This window comes from Penicillium angulare (assembly GCF_028827245.1).
Source record: "Penicillium angulare strain IBT 27051 chromosome Unknown utg000001l_segment0_segment0, whole genome shotgun sequence".
NCBI classification, from domain to species: domain Eukaryota; kingdom Fungi; phylum Ascomycota; class Eurotiomycetes; order Eurotiales; family Aspergillaceae; genus Penicillium; species Penicillium angulare.
The window spans coordinates 3,988,226-4,000,308 of NW_026623160.1; the positions used below are offsets into that span (position 1 = coordinate 3,988,226).

Here is a 12,083-nt window from a genome sequence, read left to right on the forward strand (position 1 = left end):
AAGTTTGCGCAGTTGCCCAGCAGCAGCAAATGGTCAATTGAACGATTTCTTTCCCATCGAGGCTTCTGCAGATCCAAAGTAAAAATTAATTTGGCAGTCTGTCCAGCATGTTTCGTATTTAGCACAAAAACTCAAATATGTCGAGGGAAGAAAGGTGGATCATTCAGGGTCTCAAGTTGTTCAAGTAGACATTACTGTGGACCAGATATGGATGATGTGTTCCAAATAACCAAGAGCCTGAGAATGAATCGGTAATGAGATCATTATTGAATGTCTTGGGAAAGTATATGCCGGTCCTGGGAACCGCCTTGTCCCTGGGATCCCGGTCACTACTCCCGGAGCCACGGTTCTGAATACTGGAGGTTTCTATAGTCTGCCTGGGAACTGAAGCGCAATTTACAGCAGCAAGATTGCATCGTCAAGCATCCACTCTTTCGCTTTAGTGATACTTAAAGCTCTTCATATCCCCTAATTCCTAAATTGATTGGCCCTTGCAATGCTAAATCGCCCAAAAATACGGTGCATTAGTTTCATTACTTTGCATCAAACTTCACGCATCGCCTTGGAAAGAAACAGCACCCCATAACCTCTTTGCATATACTTTCACAAAGTCAACAGCTTGAGGGTTGAGGCAATGGTATGAGCAATCGATGCTTTGAAATGGAATTGAATGCTGAATATACTCTACAGGTTTCCATTATCGATTTTCCAACGGAGATTCTTTGGATCATAGCCAGCACCTTATCGGGCGGCCAGATTTCTGCTTTTGCTCAGACCCACCGAAACCTCTATCCCAAGCTGCGTCTGGCGCTAATAAAGTACAATATCAAGCACCAAAACAGCTCGGCGCTTCATTGGGCTGCTAAGACCAATCATTGTGCATTTGCAAAGGCGTTAATCTCTTACCGAGCCGACGTAAATGCACTAGTTGACGATTCATCCCCTCTCATGACAGCCGCAGATCACGGCTCGGAGCTGGTGATCAAAGTATTACTGCAGAAGAGAAGGTTGCGCGTGAACTTGAGAAATACCAAGGGAGAGAGTGCTCTGTGGCACAGCGTGGCGACAACATCATCCGTCATCGTCACCCAGCTCCTTCAACACCCTCAGCTCAAAGTCGACCTCCCAAATTCTGAGGGGCAGACGGTGCTCTGGCTTGCTGTCTTTCAAGGAAACAGAGACTATGTGTGCCAACTACTCATAAGAGGTGCCAACCCTGATACAAAAGATCTGATTGGAATATCGCCATGAATCCAAGCATGCATCAGAAACAGAAACAATATCAAAGATCTCCTACTTGATCACTGGAAAGCGACATCCCCTGGAGTCATATCACAGGATACACCGCTCACTAGAAGTGAGGAAACGGTTACGTCAGTTGCTGGTAGCGGAGGTGCTTCCATATCACGAATGCTGCGCCTCCGGGGAGAGGAATTCGATATAGTTGATGAACAGGGACTGACACCTCTCCACACAGCGGCAAGGAGCGGTCATCTTTTGGCAGTGGATTTTCTACTTCGCCACGCAAATACTCTCTTGAACCGTAAAGACAGTTACGGTAGGACTGCGCTGTGGTGGTCTACCTTTTCATTCTATGATCGTGTCACGCAGAGGCTTCTGGAAGAGAAGGACGTGGAGATCAGTACGCTTGGAACATGTGGGAAGTATGATAGCCCTTCTACCTCGCTCCACCATCTAGCCAGAAGAAATGATACAACCGTTCTTGGATGGTTCTTAAGCCGGCCGAGTCTTGACCCAAATCTATGCGGGGGCTCTCAATCTCCTCTTTGTCTGGCTATACAACAAGGGAATACCGCAGTGGTGAGATTACTCCTCACTCACAAAAAGACACAAATTAACGCCGTGGAAACACCCAATAATTCGCCGCTTCTTTTGGCAACCCAGGAGGGCCACCGTGATATGGTTGAATTGCTGGTCCGGCAAGGTGATCGGCTGCAGATCAACCAGTTGAACAGTCCTGATAAGGAGACGGCACTTTGTGTAGCCATTTGTCACGGAAGACTTGATATCCTAGATATTTTGCTTGGGCATCCTCGAATCAATATTGATACGATCAATGGTTGGGGTGAGACGGCCCTGTTGTTAGCGGTCAAACGAGAAGATATCGCAATGGTCAGCAGATTACTCCAGGGCCCGAACTTGCCTTGTATTTTGGCAATGCCAGCCGAAGTTGCTCAATCCCGTAAAAATCGTGATATGAGCCGTCTCATCCAAGAGGCAATGAAGCAAAAGAGCCACAGAGACTACTCGTCAAGGGAGAGACAACGTCAGATACGAAAAAGTCGTGTAAATTTCAGCTTCGTTTGACAATCTCTTTGTTCTAACATACCACATTGGCTATGCTTCTTACATTTGCTTGTTGATCACCAGCCCTAGAAGAAGATATTGCATGAGGCCGAGGTACTGTATCGTATCACCCATCTGGAATTGTATAGTTGGAGACTGGGATGTTGTATTCCCTCTCGTGTTATTAGGTATCTTGGGGATATACAGTACCATCGCTGCAAATAGTGTCAATATATCTTGACCCAACTCTCAGTGGGCGGGAATAAGAAAAGGATACGTCCGATCTTCTTTTGAGCACAAGATTGCGACCGTATCCGTGCTGGGGTCTCATTCAAGACCAGCATGACTCACTCATAGCGGTAACACAGCAACATACGTGAGCGTCTGTCAATATACAAAGTATTATGGGAGCACTTGTTATATCTCAGATGTAGAACATGATGAACGAACATCCTAGCACTATGATGCACAAAATTCTGAGTGTAATTCGCATTACTGCTGATATTTCGAAGTTGACAGCGAATATGAGATTTTTGCCCACCATCATATGCCGATTCTAATAGGCACAGCCAGATCGTCGAAAATCCATGTGGAACCACGCTGGCCGGCTCTGAAGGTGATCCACCAGCTGGAACTGGTGTATGCCGAGCCTATCTAGTATGCAGACGGAAGTTGCCTTATTCGTAATCAGCATTCTTGATTATGGATTCAAAATAGTCTACAGTACGGTTTGCCACGACAGTTCTCTGAGAATGGTTGCGGCGGACAGACCAGAACGGCAGTGGGTCGTATAGAAGGCACACGTGCAAGATATACCTACCATGTGAGTCAATTCTTTTCCCAACGAACTCTTCAATGGAAAAAGTTAAGATGATCAATATCACTACTAGACTCGGATTTCAAGGGCCTCGTATCCTCCGTATCCAACGTCTCACTCTCGCACTGTCGCTACCCCGAATGAAGTTGTGTGATCGAAGGATTCCGCGAGTTTCGAGATTTTCTTTCTTGGAGGAAATATATTATACGGGAAGGTTTCTGACGCTGGAATGAGTTCATTCTGAGCTGAGGCCTTAGAAGGGGGTCCAGTCAGCACGCCGTCAATCCACGCTTGAACTTTTCTGGTACGTCTTCGCCGCACATTCATTCTTCATGGAAGGGGCTAACACGGCAAGAGCAAGTTAAATAGGAACGAACTCGAATACCATTCCAGATGCGACATCAATCCCATTTTTGGCAATATTGGTTGTGAGTAACAAAGCCTTTTCATGTCTTCAGTGTTACCAATAAGCCACCGAGGTTACGCGTGGTAGATATGTGTGGCGCGTTGACGTGTCGCCCCACTGACCACCGCTGTTGACGCGTCGATCTCTGAAGTCGAGTTTTAGGAATGCAACATTTTGTCTCGTCGTTGCAATTTAAGGGCTGTTCATGTGCACATCTGCCAATGATTTGGCATCAAACCACTTTTCCAGACCCGCCCCCGGCCACATTTGATTAACTTCCCAAGCGCCCTCGAGCCGGGGAGCGGGGTCACCCGGAGACCCCCTTTATGGGGGTCGGCAAAGCAATTTCCAATTGCCGGAGGTGTTCCCCGTAGGCGACGGGCAAGATCCGCCCGCAATCGTGGACTTGTGACTTTCTCGCATGCTCTCATCCGCAAAAATCCTCGAAACTGAATTATCAGCCTGCATTGATAGGCGTGCTCTACCGACGAACTCAGGATGAATTGAACATTTCGCTTTAACGATCTGATAACGATGTCCAATTTTCGAGCCCATCCTGCAAGTATTTGTACTTAAATGGCTCGGATTAAGTTACCGGTGATCAACCATTAATCACTCTTCTTTGTTTGTCTGTTATGGTCGAAGCAGAGAGACCCAGCCGAGCTGGTAAATGCAATAAACCTTCCGGCCTTCACGTCACCCCTAGTCTGATATTAGTGGTCCAGCAGGGAGAAAAGGCCTTGGCGTTCAATTACCCAATTGGGGCGAAGTGGGTTCGCAAGCGTCGCTTTATGATATCAAGAATGCCATGTCATGGCAAGAGGTGTGAACTAAGAGTCATCAAGCTCTTCTATATTGGGGTACGGGAGGGTGATTGACGTTCGGCGTGAAGATCAGTTCCGGCGGGGCTAAAAAAGATTTATGACTGAACATGTGGCCTCCTAAGCTGCAGGGAATTTGTTCTGGAACCCAACACATCTATTTCTGCCGCGCGGTTGGAATTGGGACTCAAGCTACGTTCATGAATCTAGTGATGAATGAATCTGACCAATAGGAGCAATCCCCAGAGTTTCTGGAGGACCCCTTTCCCGGCTTGAGTCTGTTTCACCTTATCTATCAAACAGTGTTCAAAAGTCATGACTCTTTGAGGTATTGCGATCGGGCCTTACCTGGCCCTTCGACGTCAGAGATCACCGTTGACATTGAGTTCTCACATGCATTATGAGACTGACAGGAATCAACGATATCTGGTCATTTGCCTGTTTGCTGCTAGCCTTCGTGGACCGATAAGGGACCAATATGGATCTCAAATCGCTCTCACCGCGTTGGTCTTGGATCAAAAATAATATGGCGGAGTCACTTCATGTTAATCGAGCCCCACTTTGAAGAACGACTGGCAACGATCATGGCCACCCGCAGGTCTCCTCTTTTTGTGACGTGACAACTCATTTTTGTGTTGCCGATCTCTCTAATTTTACCCCTATATTCACAGGCGAGTCAGCAGATTTCACATCTGACCGTGTCTCAACATTTGCTTTCAACTGAAGACAGAATTGATGCACATTTCCCCGCAGAGTAGGTATTAATTTTTGCTCTCTGAACTGGCACCGCTTCCTTCTCACCTCTTCCTCTTAGCCAAATAATCTTGACCCTTATCAGGCCCACCTTTCCCAACAACCACTGGTAAGTTGTCTGGCCACTCTTCTACTCCGATGAAGTGGGGCGCATGCTTTCGACCTTGTCCACCTGACCATCTTCTTTTTCCTGGCTCCAAAGAGGCTGATGAAGTTTCGGGTATTTTCAATGGTTCTGTTAATGATGTGCTCATTATTAGGATACCCCCCCGGTCAAGCTCTTCAATATCGGCTTTCCTACTAGGTGCGCGTATTCTCGCATATTTGCGATATCCTTTACTATAACTACGGGAGCTCTATGCATACCTTGGATTCAAATGTGACTGTTTTTAAAAGCACTTCTTTTAATCTAAAGCCAGGAGGGATGTTTTCCCTCGAGGACACTATTCACCTCGAAATGTATTTCACTGGTCGATGATCCCATCCGCACAGCATTGATGATGTGATGGACCTCATTATCATCGGAACTTCGTATAGCCTCGAGAAAGTCATCCATAAATCTCTGATAGTAACCCAATTCTTCTTCCATCTTATTTAAGTAGCTTTTGCGTCGTTTGTCGGAGCCTTCGTCCACTATGCAAACAGAGTTTTGTTTGGTGCATTCCAAGCACGGATTTCCGGAACTGCACTATTGGAGAGATCAAAAGTAAGCGGCGAAGTGATACGATTTTTTAAGATTCCCTTGCCTTTGTTCGCCGACGCTGACATTCTTTGCAGGCAGTTGAGACCCTTCGTGTTGAGACGTATTTTGATACGCCTTCTTCTGATTCATCAACGACCCAAGCTTTGGTAGATGACGGACGAGGTCGAATGGGTGTGGAGCGAGGAGCAGACATTCTTCATGGATAATTTGGCATGAAAATAGATATCCTGGTTCAAAGGTTAGGCGGAGTGTAGAAAAAGTCGGGTCAACGGAGGTGGCGACGTCACTAGTGGTAGCAGTGGGCAAGGAGGGAGCAAGCGTATGTGTGTCCCGTTGTGACGCGACGCGTCGCGCCGGTAACTTACCGCCTTAATTTTGCCCGGCGATCAACACGATACCCGCAATGGTCGGGATCACTGTTGGGCTTAGCCCTGCCCCATTTCTTGCGCCTGGATTCTGACATTCCTTCAACCCCTGCGTTAGTCCGGTTGCATTGATCGTTGTTGAAAGTGTTGTGATGCGAAACCTTGCGTCGGAATCAATTCCTAGCCTCCACGGAATTAACTAGTGATTGCTAATATGGTTTGGGGGCTGGATGTTGTATATAAAACCCCCCGGGACCCACGTTATCAACCTAATGCCATATAGCAGCGAGTGGGAGAGTCTTACCTTGTGAAGCCTCCATTTTGTATCAAGGCCTTTAAAAAAGACCATTAAAGACCAGCGTGGTCCAAATAGAGTGGGTAGGGATCCTCGTTCGCACAAGGAGGATGAAGTTACCTGAAAAGACAGTTATTGGGCATTAACCCCTTTCAGTGCATTGGGTGTCGTACGCTCTACTTCGAGTGGCCCTAATATTTGTTATATGCGTCAGTACAATGGAAGAACCAGGTAGTTGGAAGAAAAGACTTATCACGACGCGTCATGTGGAGGACCGACCGGATTACAGTACGGTTAGCAGGGCGATTGTTGGACGGGAGCCCGAGGATTGCGGAGATATTTATAGAGACTCTAGCCTATGCCCAAGTGTAAACTTAGTTCGTAAACAGTTCGCATGTATCTGGACTCTGCACTGCAGGAATCTCATGACGACTTACCAGCTTGATGCGTATCTCCATGCTCACTTTTTTTGTCGATCTATTGTAAATATGAGATACGATCAAAAGCGAGTCAAGGCTATTCAAATCCGATCTTGCTGTTGAAGGTCCTTTGTGCGTTGATGGGGTCCATATAGCGTGCCTTGGACCTGTGAGTCCGCATTTTAGGCTTGCAGGAAATTCGTCTTTGAAGAAGGTCGATGGGCAACGAATTCTGGTTGGCACTGACATATATGAGGCGTTAGGCAAACCATATTTTCGACAGGGACAATATACATACTTGGGGTCTTCGCCCTCTCGTTTCAAAGAAGCTAGGCATGGGAAGAGAGTCAAATTTCTGTAGCAAAGAGATAGCGAGGATCAGCCAAGCGGAACGACTGAATCGGTAGACTTACCAACGGTAATGCTAAGCGAGGGGCCGTAGTTAGGAAATCAATAATATTTTGCCGGAGGAAGACGTCTTTCAAAAGGCATGGGAAGAAAAGCGTTTCAGGTGGGTTAAGAGGGTAGTTATACCTTTCTGGCGAAGTGAGCCGTGTACCTGACCATCCTACTTCATGCGCAAGTAACTATTGAGAACCGATGAATATTGAGATCTTTTGGATAGGTACACACCCTTGAATGCTCACAGAGGCCGTGTATGCCAGGTCAGAATGTGGTCTTCACCTATGAGATGGTGAATCAACCGAACAATGATCGTTGAAGATACCCTGATAGATGGATTTTTATGGTGGAAAGTTACGCATTATTATTGTGCTTGAAGGGAACAACATATTGTGGCTTTGGGGGATTAGCAGGTGATCTTCACTGTTGAATCAACAGTTTAAATCAACGCTGTTTAAGACCCCCAGGATAAAGTTGGAGTTACCCCTTGATTGACATCTGTGAAATTCATGTCGAGAGCTTTTTGATAGCGTTGATTTAACACATTATTCGCAGCTGAAACTCAGTGCTTAAGTCTGCCCATTGTTTGCGGGTTAGACGCTTTCAAATTAGAGCGCAAAGACGTCCAGGTTTGAAGATTGCTTGTGTGGATGAGAACCAAAACGTAGCGCGAGGAAGTAAGCAAAGTATACATAATATAGCACGCTACCTCGAGCCCGGAAAACCTCGGATGTTGCGTGTCTTCCGCTCATGTTCATCCACAGGAAGCCCAGGAGAAAAAACAAGTGATGCGCGATACCTAGCTCCAGAGGCTTCGTGACGATTGTGGCATTTTAAGTAGGGACTCGGGCAGAACTTGCTGATTCTCCACTTCTATGATAAAATGAGTTTTGTACCGCCGGTCCTTTCATATGCTAAACGGCCTTACACAAAATATATCAGGAAGAGAAACAAGATAAGGACACCCACAATCTATACATGACCAAGTTGGATCCCCTCTGAAATTACCTCTGCCTTCCAGTGTCCGTTCAAACCCGCATTGTCCTCTAACCTCACCCGCCTCTTCCCCATCAGCTTAATCAAGCAAAAACAATATGATTATTCCAAGAATCACTAGAGCTCCGTAGCCTGCTTGGCTAATCCCGCCATAGTACATGATTTCGTAATAAGAAATTTCATCGTCGTGGTCAAAATGTGCAAAAGAAGATCGATAACCATGTACACCATCTGCCAGGTAGCCGCCCAAAGCAATGAGTCCGACGCAAAACATAAATTGAATTACGCCATATGGGATATAATGCTCGTCGTGCCGCGATAACCACTTCGGACAAACGGTCAAGACTAGCCCCAATATTGCAAACGAGAGAGATGCAAGGGCCCCGAGAACGCCTACTACGAGCGCGTTATTCATAAGATTACTGAACGTGTTGTCGGCGATGCTGTTGACAGGATTCGCGAGATCAGACTTTGCACGATCGCGCAGGACGACCGCAAAATGAGCGATACCTGAGTTGAGGCCCGCAATAGCCAGACCCACCACTGCAAGCGAAGCACAAGCAAGACGGATCCGGATCATGTGAGGTGTTCGTGGGGTGGCCATTCTGCCAATGTAAATAATCAACGAGTTGTTGGGCTTCTCCAGCTGGCGAAGGTTTGTGAAAGTCAAAAATAAAAGAGAAAAGAGAGTTCTTTTCCACTGATTTATAGTCAGTATCGCAGGCTGTAGGTTTCCTAAGATCCTCTCACCTAAAACTGACCGAGGTAGCTCCTGCAAAATGTGAAAGGTTCGATGAAGAAACCTCGTGTAAGGCGTCCAGGCTCATTTCATTTAACACCTGTTGAAGGGTCATGAATGTGGGTAGATTTTTCGCAGTGCTATTGGGCGAGGTCCGTTGAGACAGACTGTTGAGTAGATGCTTCCTCTCCTATAGCCGATGCTGTTAATTTAATTTAAAGTGAGCAATGGCTTGAGTCACACGGTCAAATGATAGAAACGCCATGATCACTCGCACTCGCAGTACCAACGCCAATTAGTGAGTCATGCCTCGGCCATAAGATTGTTTTATATCAAAGTGTGCTGTAACTGTGCGTATGAAATTTCCTGCGCTTCGCGATTTGACTCAGTCAGGAAGTAACAGACAATTACCAAGGCGTCGGAACTGTAAACACATCCCAGATGCAGATGTTTTTGCAAAACTGATACTACCCGCCATTTGGAATAGCCAGTCGATCTTTTATGCACAGAAGCGAAGTGTTTGATACGCCGTTTGACGCAGGATTCGAACAGTTTTTTTCAGATATCTTCAATACCATGCCGGGCTTAAAGCGCACAAAAAGACCCGCTGCAGCATCCCCGGATAGATGGTTTTGCATTCATCTCCAAGAGACTGTCTCAACACTCATTTCGACTTGTCTTCTGTTCTAGAATTGCGAGAAGTTTTTCTTGTAGTACGGTTTGTTCCTTTCGTTGCTGTTCCAGCTGGGCGAGAAATTTCTCTTCCCGTAGCTTTTGCTGTTCTAGTTGAGCAAGAAGTTTCTCTTCTCGTGCCTGGTGGTCCGTCTCCCGTGCCTTCTGTTCTGCCAATTGTTGTTGCAATGTTTGAACCACCATACGTAGCTCTGGCTGTAAGCCACGATTCTGCGAGGATGTAGCTCTGCGATACCCCGGTCGTTCCTGCGATCCGACCACAGACACTTCAAAGTCAAGTCCGTCGACATCGACACTTAAAGAACCCTCGGCTGGGTCCGGCACTTCTTCAAGAACCCGCATCAAGCGGCCGATATGCAGCGGCAGAAACTCGCGGTCAACATTTTCCACAAAACGATAACACGCCCACCGATCCTCTTTGGTCCAAGCGTTGGGTTGTGCCACAGGCCAGCGGTAAAATGACACTTTACCATCATCGACCTCAGGATAGTGACCGTATATTCGAAAGCCTTCAAGCTCGTGAGATATAGAGAATCCCAGAATTCGTCGATGCACCTCTTCCGTGCGCCCCGCCGCTTGACACAGAGAGACCACAGCCCGCAGGGCAATACACATACTGTGCATATTCTGCCGGTCAGCAAGTTCAAGCGCCTGGTTCCCACATTTGATTTCTGCTGTCAGATAAGGGAAGTACATGTCTTCCCGTGCCGTATACGGCGATTTCTCATCCGGCTTGATTCCGAGCTTACGTCGCTGGCTCTCTGAGAAGGTTGACCATTTCAAGCCGCGTGCGTGATCAGGCTGCGGTTTTGGGCCATATATTGGCTCAGTTTTGAGCCACGGGTCATCGTACCCATCAATCACATCCCTCAAAGCTTGATTCCCTCGTATAAATTGATTCTCCGCGCACGGCATGATGAGGGGGTGTAAGTCCACCAGAAGACGCGCTTCAGACCGGTTCTGCAGTGCATTGTGGAAGGCTGTAATATGCTCGTCGTCAAACAAGGTACCGTTGGGGGGTTCAATCAGCTGGCGGAGAAGACGCTCACACAGCGCGACGTCGTCGGCTATGGGGCCAGCGGAGGACGGCCGCATGAAGCAGCCTTTTGTTTCAAGTATCGTAACGTAGTTCACGGCTCTGTACGCATATGACCTGGTGTCCCGAGCCGAGCTGCTCTCGCTGTTCTCCGACGAAACCGACCGAGCGCGTCCCCGATCCGTAGAAATCGAACGCGATCGGGATCTTTTCGATACCGGTTGGCTCATTGTTTCGGGTGAATCGATCTCCGATGGCGCGGGTATCCACTGATATATTCCGTCTGTAAGCTCCGTGGTCGCATGCGGAGGCGTTGGGATTGCTGCTGGACGTGCTAGAGTATCCGGTTTCTGTACAGTCAGTAGATGACTCGCGCGAAATGCGAAGAGTACTTACTGTGCTATCAAGCTCAGGCGAAAATGGAGAGATCGGGTGCTGTGGATTGATGTGGTTGTGCTCTCTCTTCGGGAATTCTGGGCTTGTGCTCGAGCTTTCACATCGTCGGAGTTTTGGTAGTCGCTCCTCACTGTCACTGTGACAGCCACGTAGTTTAGGTGGCGCTTCGCGTTTCATAACTGTCCTTGTGGCTAATCGACCAACCTCATTTTGGTTTCAGACCTCACAAATGGAGAGGAACACAAAGATGCTGCATCGCGTTTCACCTGCGGGAAGAAGTTGAGATTCGAGTGGTGACGGGTGATCGTGGACCAGAGTTAGCGCGACCCAAATCCTTGGCGGGGCTCGTGCACGTAATGCCCAATCAGGAATCACTGGACAGGGGCGGGGGAATACACTCGGGCCGCCACTTTGGTCCTCATCTAATGTCGGTCATTTCGTTAGACTTTATGTCAGTATGAAGAAATGGGGTACTGGCTAGGACTGAGCATGTCTAATAGCATTGGATGATTGATTATAGGTATCTCGATCGGTTGAGCGATCTCAAAGGTCTCTATAACTGAACCTTGGCGTGTTATGACGCCATACTCTTAACGAAGTTAGGTGAACGCGGAAAAAGTCGATCCTGAAGTGTCCTAGTGGTATTTTACCACTTCTTCAGTTCGTCATTTCATTCAATATGTACACATAAATATCCTTCAATCGTGTTGTTGGTGACTAGGCACCAGATTCCATCCTGTTGTGATATGAGGCTGGTGCAGATCAGGAATCAAGCCGAACCATCGGAATTAACTCCGTGGTGTCTATACAGAAGACCAAGTTGATTGGAAATCAACTTGGCTACACGTTGTATATATAGCCTCATCCTTCCTCCGAGAGTAAAAATAATAATTCATACCTCTGAACTACAACACATCCATCTTCAAAGCTTAATC

The 12,083-nt window shown here is 47.3% G+C and overlaps 1 protein-coding gene across 1 annotated transcript; it reads left to right on the top strand.

Annotated features, from left to right (window-relative positions):
- Nucleotides 1-634: 634 nt before the first annotated feature.
- N7478_001370 (ankyrin repeat domain-containing protein) lies at nt 635-2,328 on the top strand (the record flags this gene model as incomplete). Its single annotated transcript, XM_056917585.1, has 3 exons — nt 635-637; nt 691-1,207; nt 1,289-2,328. The coding sequence occupies 3 exons, from the start codon at nt 635-637 to the stop codon at nt 2,326-2,328; spliced, it is 1,560 nt and encodes a 519-aa protein (XP_056785465.1).
- Nucleotides 2,329-12,083: the final 9,755 nt, after the last annotated feature.